At 40.5% G+C, this 20137-nt stretch overlaps 1 protein-coding gene across 3 annotated transcripts in view; it reads left to right on the forward strand.

The window, feature by feature from the left end:
- The window catches only part of AAK1 (AP2 associated kinase 1), a 121052-nt gene extending 106077 nt beyond the window's left edge, over positions 1–14975 (forward strand). For 2 of the 3 annotated variants that reach the window (XM_018554424.1, XM_018554425.1), the window contains one exon: positions 13796–14975. In XM_018554424.1, the coding sequence (XP_018409926.1) occupies positions 13796–14862 (1067 nt within the window). In that variant the 3' untranslated portion in view covers positions 14863–14975. Of the gene's footprint in view, positions 1–932; positions 1296–13795 lie in introns of those variants that run through there. The other variant, XM_018554426.1, reaches the window with a different exon arrangement.
- Positions 14976–20137: the final 5162 nt, after the last annotated feature.

A 20137-nucleotide genomic window follows, 5' to 3' on the forward strand; every position in this document is an offset into this window, starting at 1 on the left:
ATGATAAAAACATTTGGCTGAAGATGGACTTTTAATTTACATTTACAACCACGTCCTTATGATGTGATGTTGAAAGCTGCAGGCCTGGCATTTCTTGGGGTCTGTCGGTGTGTACATGAAAAATATCTGATGTTTAGAGAAGGAAACATCTTCCTAGCTATGGATAGCACAAGGGTGTCATGTGTTCTTCTTAGTTTGGAAGAGTTAGTTAACCTTAAGCTGAGTTTGGTTTAACACCTGCATGCCAGATTTGCTTTTCATAATGATGCATGCTTTATGAGCATAGAAATGTAAAGGTTGAGTACAGCTAAAACAGATATTTCGGTACAGGGTAGATGGCCATCTTTACAACATGCGACAGTTGCTTGTCTCTGGGTCTCTAGTACCATGGTATATTTTACCCTCCTTTATTTTATGCAACCCAACCAGTTCAGAATTCCCCCTAAAGTCTCCATTATCTATCAGAAAGAAGCCTGCTGTAGCTGGAGATTTGGATGGTGACTAACTTGTTCTAAGTGGAGCCAAAAAATATATTGATGACCATAGTGGGGGTGTGAGTTTAGAACATATACTGTGAAAATGAGTCAGTTCATGGTTGCCTGGATTAATGCTCTAAGAGCCACAATCCGGCAGTAAATCATGATTCGGCTTCCAAGTATGTAATTTTCCTGATCTACAGAAAATTGCTAATTGATTTTTTCATCTTTAATTGAAGGGTAAATCAAGGGTACACTGGAGCCCCAGCTAAACAGTAGCAACTGATGTGTGCTGTAGAGAACTGGCTGGTTTGGCTGAACTTAACCTTTACGTACAATGACAAACGGTTGCACAATGCTTCTCTCACTGATCCCATGCTTCCTGCCTTTTGCACCTTCTGCTCTGTCTCTGTTTTCAACAACATACTGAATTGCTGTCTCTCCCCCACTTTCCAGGTCCTCACTCTAATAGCAGCAGTGGGAACTCTGAGTCCAGCCTACCAAACATGTCCAGGTCTCTACTACTGGTGGATCAACTCATAGACTTGTAAAGTGCACACACTCTAGCAAAATCCTCCCCCCGCCCCTACAGAGGAGTAACCCTACATATATATATAAATATATAGATAGATAGAGATATATGTACATCTCTTTATTTTTATTTTCAACCTTCTGTGAACTTAAGTGTAGTATGGATCTTCTAAGGAGCCTCTGGCTGACTGAACACATATCCTTGGCGCCTTTCTCATATTGTACAAACTGCTTTTTTTTTTTCCTTAACGGGTAAAAAGACCTGTGTTGTGGAAGGACTGTGTAGAATAAGAGACTGTGTGACTGGTGGGGCGTTAAAGGAATCCCAAAGTGCTTACAGTGTGGAAGTAACGCTCCGTGTCAACGTTTTATTGCTGTACCCTAAAGTCGGTAGATAACAGCTGACCATTGGCCAGCCTCAGCAGTGATGCAGTCTTCGTGATGGCAAGATTGTTGGCCATAAACTCTTAAAGGGAATTTTTCCTCTTCTTCTTCTTTTTTTTATTTTTTTATTTTCACTCTTTGATTTGTTAAATAATTGATTTATGTGTAACAAGGTTTTTGCAATAATACATACATAATAGGTAAACTAGCTTGTATAGCTCCTTTATAATAGCCCTTGGTTTTTTTTCGCATCCGCTTTATTTCTTTTGTTAGTCCTTTTGAGAAATGATTTTATGCACATTTCTCTAATTATTACATATCATCTCTTTATCAGATATGTGTCCACTCTGAGTGGGAGGGGGGGAGGAGCTGATATTCTGTGACGTCAAGCAAGGTGAGACCCTTGTTCCTGCCACTTGCCGGCATAATGATCTCTAGTTGTTTGACAGTGTTGTGGGTATGACGCTTTAAAAAGCTGCTTCATTACCTCCAGATTTGTGGATTCTGTAATAATTACACTAATGCATTACACTTGCTTACAGTGTTATTTGCCTTTTACTTCTGTGTCCCAATCCTTCACAGTCCAGCTCTCTGAGAAATCCCCATGCAGTTCTGTGGGCTCAACAACTAGCACGGGGTTAGTTGTTAAATCGACTGTAAGTGTAAAGAAACTTTGCAGATGAATATCAAGTCAGTTTCGGATATTGTTTTCTGGTAAGGTTTCTGTTTGAGCTGACTGTCTACAGTGGTTCTTGAATGTTTGTGAATTTTTACTATTGCTGAATAAATATGACCTAAAATATGATCTGTTTTTCGATGATAAAGAGAAACCAATTAAAACCAAGTCAACAACCTACTGTTTTTTTACTGTATTTATTGAGGAAAATGATCCAACTATATTATCCGCAAGGAGTTTGCATGTTCTCCCAGTGCTTGTGTGGGTTTCCTCCGGGTACTCCGGTTTCCTCCCACACTCCAAAGACATGCTGGAAGGTTAATTGGCTCCTGTCTAAATTGTATTGTATGTATGAATGTGTGATAAAGGACCGGAGACTGTAAGCTCCTTGAGAGTGAGAATGTGCAGTATGTAAAGCACTGTTGGCGCTATATAAACACCATAATAAACAATTAAAAAAACATTTTTTTTTTTGCTTGGTAAAAGTATCAGAACCTTTGCTATCAGAAGAATAGAGTGGAATCTTTTTACTAATGTGGCAAAGATTTACTCCTTGTAGATCTGTCACACACCTGACCCAAGTGAGATCTTTGTCAGTACAATATTGCTTTATAACCTATGGTTAATTTAAATGGTTTTCTGAGCTATGAACTGGGTCAATTGGCCTGGAGTTCTTTGAGATCTACAGTATTTCATACCTTGCTTATGGTATCATCTTTGTTGGTCAACCACTCTTGGTGAAGGGAACAGTGGTGTATAATTGCCATTTGTACACAACCTGTTTGACATTGGACTGGGGAAGTTCACATTCTTTAGAAAAGGTTTTATAACCTTTTCAGACTGGAGAGCATCAAAAACAGTTTTTTAGTGGTCTTTCTTTGAGTCATGACAAACTTCCACAAACCAGTGTTAAGACCAGACTTGGCTGGTGAGAACCCTAACGTCAATCTTTAAGGCATGGGCCTCCCATGCTCACCCATGAACATCATCCCATTGTTTAAAACTCGTAATTCTGATTTCCCCCTTAAATGATGAGCCGTAAAACTTAGAGGTTTACATACTTTTGCCACACAAACTTTGGATCGCTTTCCTCAAACAAGTGAACAAGTATGCTTTTGCCTCCTATGTTTAATTGGGTTCTTGCTATCTAATTTAAGGATTTATATCAAAACCAAATCACATTTTAGGTCATATTTGCACAAAAATGTGAAAAATTCTAAAAGGTTCACAAACTTTAAAGCACTACTGTATGGATCAGAAGAACAGCGAGAAACGTATATAACGCCAATGCATGCATCTGTACACACTCCGCAGATCAGGTATTATTGGCGTATGTCTATAAAATTTGGAGATAGGGCAAAGAAAATAAACACAGTAAACACCCTCCAAGCTAGCCCCAAAAGGAAATCTTTCATGAGAAATATGGGGGCTGCCATTAATGGGGCTTTCCTTCTGATAATACTAGCTGTCTTGTTGTCAAGCTACTCCTCTGACTTCATTCCAGCATGCAGATAAGGGTTTCTGACTCCCGTGATCTGAATACTTGTTGCAGGTCATTGGCTGATAACATTGATGTTTTCAGGAGGCGGTCAGCAGTGGTCACCCCCATATTTCTCTAATGATAGGTTCACTTTAAACTGACAAGATATAGTCAGATTTTGCTAGATATGGAAACATTTGCCAAAAGTATGTCTTCAATGTTTATCCATTCACATGGCCTCCAACCACACAGTTGGTAGATTTTCTTAATCCAACATCAAATTTGAACAAAACCTGTGTCTCCAGCCTTAAACTTTTCAGATATATTTATGTAGAATATACTTTGGTTTACACTTTAAGGTTAGTTTCCCTTTAAATCATTATTTATTGTAGTTGTCAAAAATGACCACTGTAGAGCTTTAGTTTTCAGTAATAATGGTGGTTGTCATGTTGAAAAATGGCAGTAGCAGGAAAGAAAGTAATTGAATGAGTTGTTAAAAAGAGAAAAGGGCCTATTTATAAAACACGGAGGAAATAAAATTTATAGCAATCAGTAAACCACAACAGGCATTTTGTAGTGCAGGTTGGAAAGTAAAAGCCAACATCTTATTGGCTGCTATTGATGACGCCTACATTTTCCCTTCGCTTTTCTTTTATGAAATTGGCCCAGGATTGTAGTGACTTTGAACTGGATAAATTATATCCATCGTTTAGCTGTGTATCTTGGTAAACGGTGAAATCTCTGCCTGGCACTACACTGTCTGGTGATCACTGGGTTTTAAGCTGTGTAAAATATACAATGCTCACAGGGATCTTTTCTAAGCAAGACAACAAGGTTTCTGCGATGTTAATAGATCAGCGCCCTGTGTAATCATCAGACATGGTAAATAGAAAAAGATTTTCAGGTGAGCTGTAACTTGCAGCTGAGGAGTGACCTTGGGCCTTCTTGAAGGGAACCTGCCAGGAAAGACATATGGAAGTATAATCCATAATCAACTCTAACTTAACCAGTAGTCAACTTGCATTTCATCTGCTGCACGTTTAGAAGTAAAATTTACAGCCCGTTGGGTAAGGAGGACATTTTGAGGACTAGAAAACCTAAATGACTATAAAGGACATTCTCCTAATTTTGTAAGGTGGCCACATTTATACAAAATTGCTTTTGTCTGCCTGAAAAAATGTTTGTTTTATATAAAACACAGACATTAAAAAACGCAGACATTAAAGCAGGTCACACCCAGAAGACGACCATGTACTGAAAACAGTCACCTATTATACAGACTAGAAGTCATCTTAACATCCTTGTAGCACTGGGTCCCTCCGTTCGAATCCCGGTCAGAACACTATCTAAATGGAGGTTGCATAATCTCCCTGTGCTTTCATGGGGCTTACTCAAAGTACTCTGGTTTTCTTCCACACGCCATAGACATGCTGGTAGGTTAATTTGGCTCCAGTCTAAAATTGGCCCTGGTATGATATTCTACTATGTGCCTCCAAGATGGATGCCTTACCGTCTGCCCCAACAGCAGATGAAGCGCTGTGTGTTCCCACGGAGAAAAGCACCATCAAAATATAAATTATTCATTAGGGTTACCAAAGTCAGACAAAAATTATGAAGTAGTGGGCTGTACATTTTCACTAATGTGTAGAAAATCAGATGAACATCAAGATCCTGAAGTGCAATTATGGGGTTAGTTGTGTAGTTTGTCCCAAAGACTGGGTATGTTAAATAGTCTTTTTAAGAGTCCTGTTGTACATAAATGGTTAGACAGAAATGACCAAATAGATGGACAACATGAAGGCCAAACAAACATCGATATTTCAGGTTTAGGGGGTTGCTGGCAGTTAAACCACTGAGTGTTCCCAGCTCTCCCTACTTAATGCAGCCTATACTAGGCTGTTTCAAACTTTAATGTATTCATTATCTTTATAAAGAATGCATATGGAGGCACTTTCCCCTGGGTGCATGAAGGCTGATTTTGAGGGGATAGAGCAAGTTTCTATACTTATAAGAAACCAATGTGTTATTCAGCCCACTAGTATTCAAACATAATGTTTAGTTATTGGTGGACACTGGTGGGTTGGATCACACTTATTCTTTAAAAAATAGCTGTGCTCAAATTGGGAAATGCAGCATGCAAAAATGCTGCCAAACGAAATACTGTATATGCGTGTAAATGTTTACAGCAGAAATCATTCTTCCGGCAGCTTAACTTGTATTGAACCAGTGGGGTATTTATATCCTCGACACGCCTACTGGTGTCAGAAATGGTTGGCAGAACACTCTGAGAGGAAGATGAATTACAAAGATGCAGGGTGGTGTGTACTCCTACATATCACCTATAGTGAACAATTATCCAGCCTGACCAAGATCCTGTTACACTTCCCCTCCTTCCCAAGAGTACATTAGTATATGTGACGCTGTTAAGAGCACACAAGTATTCCTGCTGCGAACAGGGACACGTATGTTTAGTTTGGCATCTCTGCATTATTTTGAAAAGCTAAGGTACAATTATCCTTAAAGAGATGATATATGCTTAAAATAGCATTCAATTTCCATGGAATGATTAAAAATTCAACCGATAGCTGTGCAAGTCTTGTTGAGTCCCATTTACATATGATGCACGTAATTCAAAAAACTATGTACGGAGGTAAATGGAGATCATGTTCTTAGAGGAATTGTTTGGGTGCCATCAAAAAGTTTGCCGTTTAGCCTGGACTGGCGGGTCTCTTAGAGCACCTATGATAGACTAAGTGTACAACTAAGGAATGGCTTAAAAACTGTGTTTTGGCAATAGTACCAGTCTATTCTATTGGCCACAGAAATCTTTTAGCATGCTGCTGTTTTCAGGTTGGCTGGCTGTAAAAAGTAACGCTTTCCATAGAGATTTAAAAAGATGTAATAATTGTTTGAAAAATACCACAAAAGGAAATTGGATTCAGCAGACCTATTTGGCATTTCCGTAGCTTTTGAAATGTGTTAAGATGATGAACATATGTCCTAGGCACATATCTGAAGGCTTTAGCATGCTTCTGTACAGCAGATGCAAATTACTAATCCGTAATAATATAATGCATTTCTGCTACAATTGTATAGTATTTATGAAAAGTGCGCACACATTACATATATGCATAACATAAAATGGTTATGATACATGAAGCATCGTAAATGTATCAGATTATAAATGTGATGTAAAGAAGAATTTAAAGGGCCTATAAACGTAATATATGAGGTGAATTTTATAAAAGCCATGCATAAACATATATGCTTAGAGGTATAAAAATTTCTGTATTCTGACTGAGTTTGAAATATGCATGAAGTTTTGTATCCAGTTGCTGTGTGAGGTGCTTGAAAGTTAAAATATATGGCTTTTCATGTGAACACTCACACTAAGCTACATCGCACAGCAGCTGGTGTGTGGTACACAGCACCGTGCTGATGCGCCAATCCCAGTACATCGCACTGTTTCCTTTTTTTTTTTTTTTGAGAACTTTATTGAAATGTCATTAAGTTCTACAGGCACAGTGTGGTATGAGGCGTTTGTACTGCGTTGCAGTGCATGCAGTACTTTTTTTTTTTTTTCAGTGCACACCACTGCGTTGAACTGTGCCAATCAGTGACCAGGCCTATTGCTTTGTCTTGCATTGGGGCTGCTCTGGGGGAAAAATGGCCAGCGCAGCCACAACACATCTGGGGGAAATGGAATTGTGTTGGGTGAGTAGCTTAATCCCATATTGTGTATGTTCATGGCTGATTATGGACCTATTACTGGGGAACTGTGTATATTGAGGCTCAACTTCAACCGAACCTTTTTTACTTTTTGGTGGTAAAGAGCTTCTCTTTATATCAAGATTTATATGCTGTCTTTTGTGTGACATCTGTCACCAAGAGGAAGTCAGAAACTCCTCCTTGAAGACGCACAGTAATAAAATTCCAACAAATGTTTCATTACATCAAAGTCCATATATGAAGCTACACTCCAGATGGTCCAGACCTTCAAATAAGTGGGTCCTGAAAGTTATAGCAACAGATGGTGCCATACATAGACCAGATGGGAGAATACAAAATTACCAGCACTCCAAATAAATGCTTATCGCTGATTTATTGACACAAGTCAATGGTATGTCAATGTTTGGGGGGTTTTACAGGGTCCCTTCCTTAAGGTGACATAGTGACAGTCATTGGAGGAAGAGACCCTGTGAGGCACCCCAAACCAGACTTGTGTGATGCTGTCTTCACAATAAACTCTCACACTTTTGTTTGGAGTGCTAGTAATTTTGTATTTTCCCAAATGTTGTAATCTTCCCTCCACTTTAAAAATGCCCCTACTTTCTGTCTGTTTGATGATGTTGGGCAGAACGCAAAGAGAAAGTAAGGCTGAATCTTTCAAATTTAGACACAGACATATGCAAAAGTTAAGTTTCTAAACCACACTATTAAAACAAAAAAGACTTTTGCCTGTAGTTGAGCTTTAGTTAATGGACAGATTCACATTGATGTATGAGGGAGGTGAACCAGGGTATGGAGGAAGAACAGACCCTTCATTGGGATTACTAAATAGGTATTGTAGCTATGTTCCTGTTAATGATCGCCCAAGTAAGTTCTCCAGAAAGAAGTAGGAAATTCACAAAACGGAATAACACCTAGAAATAGTGTTGTTTGCCATGTAGTGAACCCTCCATATGAATATGCAGCTAACTTAGACCAGTAACAACATTAGGAATGCTTGCATGCTATGCTAGGGGCTGGTGGAGACAGTACCATAGACCAACATGGGATAAAACCCAGGCCTACCCCGCCCAAAATGTATATATCTGTTTTGGGTAGATTTACTCTTTATTCTAAGTTTTTTGTGTGTCAATGCCCTTTATTTTGCTAAATAAAGAGTGAGGTTTTTTTTTAATAAACTGTGAAACGTAGAAGGCAGAGATATCCTATCTAGTAACATTGCAGAACCATTTTTAAATATCCAACATGGATTCCACCGTGTGTCCCAGATCTCAGCCGGTGGACCGCTCTGCTCTGCATGGAGGATACTTGTGTAGCCTGAATTTCCTTCATTTTATTTTGAAAAGTATTTAAGTATGTATGTGTGCGCGTGTGTGTCTTGCAATATCAGTGTATTTGTTTGTGCAGATGTCCTTGAGAGAGTTTCAACTTTATCTGTATATGCTACACCAAGGCTGGTGTGACCTGTCTCTCTCTGTATGTCTACTGGAACTGCTCTCTCTGCCATGTACTGGTTTTTGCTGTCTGTAAATAGTCCTCCAAGCCTTTAAAGTTTATGGGGTCCTCCTCCTGTATTACAGATTTCTACCCGTGTCCAATACACCAATCTTTATTCTTCTGTATTGTATGGGAAAAAAAGTGTTCTCCACCGGAGAACATTTATCATTACCTTAGAAAAAAAATCCTCTAGTGAAGTGGTTGGTAGAATTTTGACTTGTGTATATATAAATATATAAATATATTTGTTATTTTAGTCCATGCTCCTAATCCTCCAGTTCCTAATCCTCCAAGTCCCTGCAGTTCTCTCCTAAGTTTTCCAAGAAGGGTAGAAAGTAGAGAGAAAATGACCATATGGCGTTTACAACCTGCACATTTCCTGATTGTATAATAGAATTCAATCTATTTCTGTGAATTAAAGTATTTTAAAGAATGGTTTCTGGGGTCCGATTTCTCTCGTTTAATGTTTGCGTGAAAGTCTCTTAAAAGAAATCTCCAGTTTTGTTTTTTGTTTTTTTTAAAGATGTAAACATGTAATTGCAGCCATTTTGTGATTTAGTAAAATTACCCTTCCATTTCATTCTACAGCCACAATGATTTTCTTTATCTGCAAAAGAAGGCAAAAAAAAATCTGACTTCTGTTCCTTGCAACCATGGCAACATTCATTTTAAACTCTGGATGCCTTAGAATCCTATGCCCCTGGTCCTGTAATTGGCTCACTGTCTCTTCCAGATGTCTACACAGAACTCAATGTATAGGCACGGAACATACCATCCGGGCACTGGTCTTATCTGTACTGCACCGAGAAGTATATTTTTGACTTATCAGTTGTATCTTTAAATGGATGCTGGGGATTCACTGTTTACTATTGCAACACTGGGAGTGAGGTCAGTTAAAGGCAAGACCTCCCACTTGGCACTCATTTTGAAGAATTTAAGTATGTGTGCTAGCGTGGCTTATCTTGCTGTATACAGTTTAAGTTCAAGTACATATCTGCCACATAGTTTGCAGGGTATATAGTATTTTCTGGAAGAAAGTGGTCTGTCGCTTGAATGGCTTGGCTTTTGACACACAACGTCATGACCATGCACAGTTTATGAAAAGTTGGATATTTAATCACATTGACTATGTGAAAGGTGTTCTGTGATTAGAATTGTAAGCTTTTTTAAAGATTAACTCTACTTTGAAAGAAGACTTTATATATTATAAGCTCTCTTACAAATAGGGCTGCAACCAACTAATCGATTATGAGAATAGTTGTCAACTATTATTGATTGGTTGGATCCCCTAGCTCTCTCCTTCATGCTGGGAGAAGGGCACAGCAAGCAGTGGGTGGGTGCAATAGCCTGCCTGCTATTGGCTATTGCAATTTCAATTGTCCAATATCAGACTGGCTATTGCACCCGCCCACTACCTGCTGTAATTGCAGTTGGCTGCCGTATGTGGAATCTTGCCACTGGCAGCTGTCATTCCCTGGCTGAAGCTATTCAATGTGCTTACAATACAGTTATTAGAAAAAATATATATAAAAGGTGGAAAAAAAGTCATTTTCGGTTTCGGCCTGACAAATTCTGCTGCGGGAGGTGTGTTGCAGTGCCATTAGTTTCAATGGCACCCCAAACGCGCCTCCCACCCAGTGTGTGATATTGCCCACACTGGAACAGACAGTACCGCAAAACCGTGCATTCCAGTGCAGTGTGATTGCAAAAAACAGTGCCTGCAGTTTTATTCTAAAGTGAACTTTTGTAACACTGCATTTGTGTATTTTTTTATTTTAAATTAAGGATGATATTTGTATTTATTAAATTTTTTAGCCCGATTAATCAAAAAAATAGCCAACGAATCGATTATGAAAATCATTAGTTGCAGCCCTAGTTACAAATGAACTCTGCTATGATGAAATATTGTAGACTTAATATACTATAATTGTAAGTTGTATTAATGCGGTCCTTTCATGTAAATGGAAGGTCTGTTTTCCCAGCAACCTGTCTCTTCCCAAACAAAATTAGCTGCTGTTTTTTGGCAGTCAAAACTGATTTGTTTTTTGTTTTTTTTTACAAGGTCCACTTGAAAAAAAATCAGATCAGATAAACAATAGTTGTTTCTATAGTGACCATATACAGTTACTAAGAAACAAATTCAGTACAATTTATAATAACCCTTTTACGTGAAAAACAAATACTTTTGTCAACTCAAAAAAAAAATACAAAAATTGAAGTACATGGATTGGACTGAGGTAGAGTTTGGAGTGACAGGCTGATCTGCCAATCAGCAGCTGAACATTTCAATCGCACAGTCTCTTTAGACCCACTATAAATAAATGGGGGTTAAAGAAAACTTGTGTTCCAGAACTATGGGTCCCTGTCTGTCATGCTGATCCGAAGGCTTCAGTACTTTAGGTTCTTAAGCTGGGTAATGTAGAATAAGAGCTCTACCTGCTTGTTCAGCTCAGTTTTTCAGAAAGTATTAAAGCCAGAGACACCCAAGCTACCGGGAATTTTTAGGAGGATTTTCCACAATGAAAGTGATGTTGGATCTTATTGCCCCTTTGCCAGCTCAAGTAGAATCATTCTGGCAAAGAATAAGTCCTGAAAGGCCAACTCTAACTTCGGCACAAAAGTAGAAATGTCAGTCCCCAACCAGCTCCGGTTGCTATACCCATTCTATCTCTGGCACTGTCTCTGCAGACTTACGTAGTCACTGACCCAGTGCCTCGGCCCATTCTGTATGAGCCCAGGTTGTCAAGGTATCAATCCCCTGGACTCGGAACAATGCTTCAGAATGTGGTGCCACATCATTACATGGAACTACTCTGTGCAGAATTTTGGATTTTCCTACTGTTGGAGGAAGAAAAGGGTGACCAGGACCATTTGTTTTAATGGGAAGGGGGGTGGCAGACAGGGGCTGGGAAAAACTTGAGGCTGGAGATGGCCTTTAAAGAGACCCTGTCATCCCCTTTGACCTTGAAACGAAAATGCATAGACACTACTGCTGAACAAGAGTTGGAGATATTGGAACATTTACTCATGATGCTGAGCTGGGGTATCTCTGGTGGCACTGCTGTGTAATCAGTGGGAGACACCAAGATTCCCAGGGTACTGTGTGTTACTGAGTCAGTTGTAATGGCATTGGGACATTTCCAGGTACTACACACAAGCAAACCTTTTTTTTCCCAAGGAATAAGCATGCTTCTACTATTGACAAGAGGCAAAAGCAGTAGTCATGTCTACCAAAGTATTTGAACTAGTCATTGCATGGGGAGGACTCTAGATCCTAGCCCCAGGTTGTAGCGACGTTTCTCCAAATCAGCCTTACAAGTGTTTTGCCTACTGTCACAAATAAAGGCTGTGGACTGACAGACTGCTACCAACTAAACTAAATAATGAGTTCTTTTTGGCCGTGTGGATGATGACAATACTTTTAGCTCTAAGAAACACCTATCTGTATTCTGCTTCAGTCCTTTTATTTTTTTCCGACCTAAGCTTATAGCTACTGTTTCTCATCTTCTGAATGCCAAATCTCTATCCTGCTATACATAACTACAAGGTAAGAAGTGATGTATGTGATATAAGATGTGTGTATACTCTGCCGTCTGTCATAAACACCCTCCCTCTGGGTGTTACTGTTTATATAGACTGGGTGTCAGATATGCGAAGTACACCATTTTCTTTATTCTTATATCTTAAATATGTATGCTAATGGCCCATGAGCTGTAGCTATAGTAATTACTACTCGTCCCTTGGACCAGAACGTTAAATTATAGGGTTCTTCAATGTTAATATGGCTGAGAAAAGCTAATATTAAATGCATTAATGTTAACTTTTTAACAAACTGCTAGCAGAATAAGCATCTGAAATGTATGACCTGTCACCCTGGGGTTAAACTGTTTTTTGTCATTTTGGCTGATAAGTGAAGCTATCCTAAAATAAATAAATGTTGTATAATGTTTGTGTTTCCAATAGGCTTTCATACTTACATGATGTAGCAGTCATCAGAATAGTGAGGAATTTGCATGCTGTGATTTTTCGGTTTTCAAATTCACTAACATCAAAGCCCTTGCTGCCCTAGCGTGCCCGGTTTTGAACACTATGCTAGTAATATGTGTAACATTTCAAGTAACCCAGTGTTGCGTGTTGCCACAATTAGCAAGCAGCCTTATAAAGACCATTGGTAAAGTTGTGCATAGAAAAATGTTGACTTTCAAATTAAGTATCTCATAGCTGCAAAGTCAGATTTCAGTTAGCAGGAGCAATGAAGAATATTTCTATTGATTTTCTAGTGCTCTTTGCACTTAATATTTGCTCTTTCTAAATTGTATAGACTAAATATATTTCCGTGTTTGCGGATTACACCAAAATGGGGAGGGTAATAGACACGGACTTAGACACTATAACATTACAGGAGGACCTGGATAAAATAGGGGAGTGGGCATTAATGTGGCAGATGAGGTTTAATGTCGATAAATGCAAAGTAATGCACTTTGGAATTAAAAATAAACAAATGGGTTATACAATTATGGGTATGCCGCTAGGGAAGTCAGAAATGGAGAAGGATTTGGGGGTCATTGTAGACCACAAACTGAAAGGTAGTTTGCAGTGCCAGGCTGCTGTAAACAAAGCTAGCAGGGTTTTGTCCTGTATTAAAAAGGGGATGTATTGCAGGGACAAGTCTATAATTTTGCCACTTTATAGATCATTGGTTCAACCTCATCTGGAGTACGCGGTCCAGTTCTGGTCACCAGTACTAAGAAAAGATGTCCTTGAGTTGGAAAAAGTCCAGCGGAGGGCAACCAAACTAATTAGGGATATGGAGGACCAGAGCTACGAGACAAGGCTACTAAATTTAAACATGTTCACATTGGAGGTGAGAAGATTAAGGGGGGATATGATCTCCATGTACACAATGTTCAATGGTGGTAGCAACATTAGCGATAAACTGTTTAAAAAAACTGTTCCATTTGTGTTTTTGGCTTTATAAATCTTAGATTATTATGGAGAATAATTTTTTCTGTTTTGCTCTAGGTTTGCTTCAAGGTCCTCATGCTTTCCAACTGGGGAATGATGGAACTCCTAAAGTTCCTGGTGGTGGAGTTGCCACTCTTTCTACTGATGACACTGGCATTTTAGAGTTGAAGGCTGAATGCCCATCAAAAGGGCCATCTAGTTGCAGTTCATTTCATAGCAGTGAAGAAGAAGGTACAGACAATGAGAATGATCTGTTAGATTGCAGTGGATCTAGACCACTTCTGATGGAATCCGATGAAGAAGAAGGTTCTAAAAAGACCAAGGAAACAGCATATGTTAAACCCCACGAAGATCTTATTTCAAACCAGATGCCCAATGCATATACATTTACAGACCGACTGAACCAAATCTCTGGAGCAGGCTTTAGTGAAGAACCGGATGTATTTGCAACAGCTCCATTCAGGAGCTCCAAGGTGACACAGGATGATTCTGATATATTCACTAAGGCTCCATTTGTGGCAAAGCCCAATGCTGTTTTGAGCCAGACAGAAGAACCTGATGTCTTCCTTAGAGCTCCTTTCACAAGGAAAATAAGTGTTGAAGAGACAGATCCTACTGCCACATCTCAAGCTCGTGCATCTCTCCAAGGGCTTGACGTGGCATCAGCAGCTAATTCCACATTCCGAAACACAGACTTGATGGTGGGAGGCACTTCCATGAAGACTTCATACACTACTGGAAACCTGTCTGCACATTCCAGCAGAAGCATTGAGTCGTCTGAGGCCTCTTTGTACCTGAACGCTTCCAAGGACCTACAGAGTGCAGAGAATCACAAGATCCCCAGCCACGAGGCAGCCCAGGAGATTGTGTTTGGGACTGTGCTTACAAAGCCATTCCGCCCTCAGTCTTTGTCCAAATATTCCCGTCACTACAACCCTGAAGAATTGCAGCCCGTTGAAGCACAGCCCATTGCTGCTTATAAAGTTGTGTCTCACGTTGCAAAAGCCTCTGTGGCTGGATCAGTTCCCATCAACCCAGTGACTTACAGAACTTCAGATATCTCAAGTGCAGATCCATTTGGCTCGGCTCCCTTTCCTGCCAAAGCTGGAAGACAAAATCCATAGAATATGATCTATATAGTTTATGCTTTGTCTCTTAGAATTCCCCAGACATTCATACCCGGTGTTGCAATGCACTTCCTATTAATGCATTAATCCTTTGGTTGTTACTTCACACCCTTGCTGAAGTGCACCAGTCACCTCTAAATTGGCCTCAACAATGTGGCCTTTCATTACTGGAAACATACACAATCAGTGGTTGAATTATTGGCTTTTTTGGTAGCATAAGTAGGAAAAGAATACCAACTGCCTTGCAACTGAAGTTAGAACATTTCCTAACGTGTATTTGAATGAGGTCAGCATGTACTGTGAGTATTCATTTAGATCAGAATGCAAACTGCATCATCTCTGTCTTCACCTACTTTTGGTACAGTTAGCTTTCCATATTTCATGAATGTGCACAGTTTGGGCTACCGTCATTCAAATTGTTTCAGTATTGTGTATAAAAGTAGCTGTGCCTAACCATGAGACCAACATGCTGCTTGGCGACCACATAAGAGTTCTCCCTCTTTCTCCCCATAAAAATTAATGGAAACCTGGCACAGCTGAGACTCCCATCAGGAGAAAATAGTGTACGGTCAGGGGCAGTCATGTCGCAGAGGCTGATGGTACAGAGTTGTGCTTTGCCCCAAAACCTACACTGATTCCGAGAGTTGGGCAATGGCAACCTCTGGTGCTAGATGGAAGCCCTAAGCTGTGACAAACGTGATCTCTTCTGACAGGTTCCCTTTAATCCATCCATTGATGGTTATAAATGGGTTAATGCATTGATCTTTTTGATTTATTTTTTTCTTTATTAAAATTTTGTGTTTTAGTTCAGTTTGTTCTGAAACCTTAGAAATTGAGGTGCCTTATTTATAGAGATGAACAATCTTGTCCTGCCGTGCAGTGCCTGGTATTAAACTCTGAAGTTCCAATACAAGTCTCTAAAAAGTTATTAACAATAACATTTGTAGGTTATAATGGGCCCAGTTTACCAGCTTCAGCAAATGTGAGGACTGTTCTTTCATCTCGGCCTTAGCATGTTTTTTTTTAAATTAACCTTTTATTATAGATTTCTTTTAATTCTTGATTTTCTTTGTCTGTTTCACAGTGTTTTCCCCAATACATTCTAAGCACTTGAAGAGAGAGGCTACCGGTACCTTCTAACTGTTGTCTACCAATCTCCCCGTAGAGCACAATTGCATTCACTTATATAAGCTACTGAGATTTGGAGAAGGAAAAGTAGAACGAGCCTCTCTGGTTTACGAAGCTTGGGCTTTTCTCACCCGTGGGTCTTTATAGGTCTCTGGAACTCCAGAAAGCACACCCCTGCCGTGACAAGCCGGCGTCGGGCTGTAGTTGGCTTTTAAACTAGTCTTCTGGAATCAGCTGAATCAAATGTTTCATATATTCCTATGGCTATTCCACTAGAGGGCCTGTGATACATCTATTGTGTACCTGCTAGTGGATTCTTCATAGGGATATACAGACCGGAAGTTCAAATGATCTTATCCATGCAGGAGGTGGGATAAAAGCTCTTCATGCCACGGTCCCAGAAAACTGGAGAGCCAGGCAGCCTAATGGCTTCCTTAGAGACTTGAAGGCCTTATGCTGCTGCCTCATCTCAAGCTGAGGCCTTGTTCACACCAAGCGCGTTCCAGGAGCAGAGCAGTTACAGAACGGATCAAAACTGCGTCCAATGTATTCCAATGGTATTTGGGGCTCTAGTTCACACCGCAGCGTTCAGTTCCAGAGCATGTAAAAAAACTGCAGCAAGCCCTATTTTACCGGCTCTGGAACGCATCAAAAACGCACTGAAAAGCCCATTCTAAACTGAAAAAAAAAACTTTTTTTTTTTAACCAAAAACAGCCTGGAACGCATCAAAACACTGCAAAAACCCACTGCACTGCGTGTGCACAAACTCATGCAGATCTGGTCTGCATTTGGTGTGAACAAGCCCTTATGCATCTTTTAAAGGTCTTGACACGTCATCATGGGGGATCAAATGCTGGACTGATGAAATATGGGGCTTATGTGTATCAAACAAAGGTTTAAGAATTCCCTCTACACAAGCAACCAATCGGATGCTTTCATTGTTTTTCCCAAGAAACATGACAACTGGGATATAGGAACCACATGCAAGTTTTCTTCCCTTCGGGCATGTTTTTTTTTTTTTTTTTAATACACGAAGGCCTTTGTTTTTCTGTAATGAAAGCGGCATCTTTTATGAAATGGAAAATCCACAGGGGCAGCTTGGTTGCTATAGCGAGCACGGACACTTCTTAAGATTCTTTTTAGATGCAATGTCCATTATTCTTGAGCTATGATGAGAGATGACAGTACATCATGACATACATATCTTCTCTCAGTTGTCCCTAATGCGGTTTAATCTGCCCTTTATTAAAAAAAATAATCACAGCATTTTATGAGGCATAATCTTTCACTTTTCTGACTGCTGTAATCTGATGAAAGGTGAAATCTAATTTGAGCTTTTATGGGTTACAGGTTTTACCTATTAGTGTTCTTGCAGTACTGTTTAAGCCTGACAGTCGGAGTAAGGGATACACTTAAAGGTGGCCATACATACACCTTACAATTTATCTGCAGATTTTCTGTGGTCAGATGGAAAAGGTGCAACAGATTCCTCCATCTACACTAAACTGTGTGGATGGAGGAATCTCCACCTGGGCCAATCTGTTGCACTTTTTCCATCTGACCACAAAAAATCTGCAGATAATTGTAAGGTGTGTGGGCACCTTTTAAGGTGCCCATACACTCTACAACCCTCGCAAGACTTTTGTCTTGCGAGGCTTGTAAAGTACTTAAAAAAACGTACGATCTGCCCATCTTGGACAGGCAGATCGTACCTGCGATCACCGCAAGCCCGCCCCCGTGAGGGGCGGGTTTCCGATGACTGCAATGCTGAGCGGGCACACCGTGCGTTCGCACACCGGCCCGTTCGGCAGTGATCTCTTGATCATGTTAAAAACCAGCCGAAAATCGTACGATTCTCGGCTGGTTTTCCAACATGCTTGATATACAAAAGTCGTGCGACCGTACATTAGAAACGGCCACACTCCTTCCATACACTGCACGATTCTCGTACGATCGCGGGATTTCCTGCGATTCTCGTACGAGAATCGTGCAGTGTATGGGCACCTTAAGGCTAGGCACACGCCTTACAACCATCGCAAGACTTTTGTCTTGCGATGGTTGTAAGGTACTTTTAAAAAACGTACGATCTGCCTATCTTGCATAGGCAGATCGTACTTGCGATCACAAGCCACGCCCCCTGAGGGGCGGGCTTCCGATGACCGCAATGCCGAACGGGCAGTGTGCGCTTGCGCACACCGGCCCGTCCGGCTTTTATCTTACGAACATGCTACACACCCGTCGAACATCGTACGATGCTCGGCGGGTTTTTGAACATGTTCGTAAGTTTAAAGTCGTGCGACCTTACAGTAGTAGAGGTCGCACGGCTTCCACACACCTTACGATAATCGTACGATTGCGGGATTTCTCGCGATTATCGTACGATTATCGTAAGGTGTGTGGGGACCTTGAGAAGTGGTGTGTAAACCATTTGAATAGCACACAGCTGGTGGATCTAAGGGGCATAGGAAAGCCCTCAGCTCTTTGGCTCCATCTAGTGGTCATAATGTGCTGCAACGCTCATTCCCATAGCTGTTCGCTATGCAGATGGTCAGTTTATAAATCAGCCCCCATTATAGATGTCTTTCCTTCACCTTGCAGGCTGAAGGGAAAATATCTAACACTTTCCTCTACCCATGCTAAACAACGTGGTTTTCATGAATCTCTCCTGCTGGGCTATTATAATTTGTATTTAATTCCTGGAGTTGGGCTTATCATGCATATCAGGGCTGCCATTGCTGGCCTCCTCCCAACAATACTAGCTGCATGGCTGGCTCTGTCTTCAGTACTTTGATTCCTGACTTAGAACAAGTAGGCAGGTTAGAAATTAGGAGGGAAGAAGAGACAAAAAGCATGATCTGCATGCTTGGACTAGGCCAAGAGTAGGCAACCTCAACGGTCCATCTGTGGTAAAGCTATACATTTCATCATGCCTCTACCTGAGGGAGTCATGGCTGTGACTTAGCCTTGCAGTGCCTCATTGGACTTGTAGTTCCTCAGTAGCTGGAGTGCTGAGGTTGCTTACCACTGTTCTAAGCCATTGCCGCAAAGCAGGGGGTAGTAAACCTCGACACTCCAGCTGTGATGAAACTACAAATCCCGTCATGTCTGTGGCTGTCAGTCTTGCAGTGCCTCATGAGAGTGGAGCTGGAGTGCTGAGGTTGCCTACCCCTGCCTTACAGTATGAAAGCATGGCAGCCAGGCAACTATCATTTTCAAAAGGTGAACAATGGCAGCCTCCATTTTGAGTGAAATCATGTACAATGTTAAAGTTGATCTTCCCAAATATTTCTAAAAAAAAGTTAGGAAGTGATACCATTTCAGGTGCCTTTAAACAGCTCCTCCACCAATATCGAATGGGTGCAGCTAAAAAGTCTCTTGAAACAGGTGAATGTTGTCCCTTGACAGATTTCTATGTTGCTTATGTAGGGATTGGCTGATTCATCAGCGGTCACGTTTTCATAGACATGGAAGCTTCTAACGATTTCAGAATCCTTCCAAATATTCTGACAATCAGCCCTGAAGTTTTTTTTTTCTTTGATGTTTACTTCCATGCTGCTTGTTCTGCTCTCTTATCACTCCACATCGCTTACTCTAAATAAAGCTAAATCTTGTTTTTCTCTATTCGCAGAGCTGCTTCCTCTATTGGTGATTCTTAAGAATTGTCAATAACGAGTACTGCACAATTGTACTGTAAGATGTAACTGTACGTTCCTCCCAGCAGCAGATCTCGGAGGGTCAGACGAGGCGGGAGACGTATTTATGGAAATGTAACCGGAAAAGAGAATAATCTGAATTTGTTGGATTGCTGAAATCCCGATCTACAGTCATGACCAAAAATATTGGCACCCCTGCATTTCTGTCAGATAACGGCATTCTCATGTTTATTTCTTTTGTTTGTATCGGTATGACACAAAAAAAGTCAAATCTGACACATTCCACGCAAAGCTCCAAAAATGGACAAAATTATTGGCACCCTCAATTAATATTTAGTAGCACATTTTCTGCACCAAGTGTTGCATTATCTGACAGATATGCAGGGGTGCCAGTATTTCTGGCCATGACTGTATATATGATAATAATGGAGCAGCCAATCAAAAGGCTGGCCACACTGTGTGCTCTGCGACAGGTGCACTTTACATGCAC

This window comes from Nanorana parkeri, unplaced genomic scaffold (assembly GCF_000935625.1).
Source record: "Nanorana parkeri isolate BGI_ZX_2015 unplaced genomic scaffold, ASM93562v1 scaffold157, whole genome shotgun sequence".
Taxonomy (NCBI): domain Eukaryota; kingdom Metazoa; phylum Chordata; class Amphibia; order Anura; family Dicroglossidae; genus Nanorana; species Nanorana parkeri.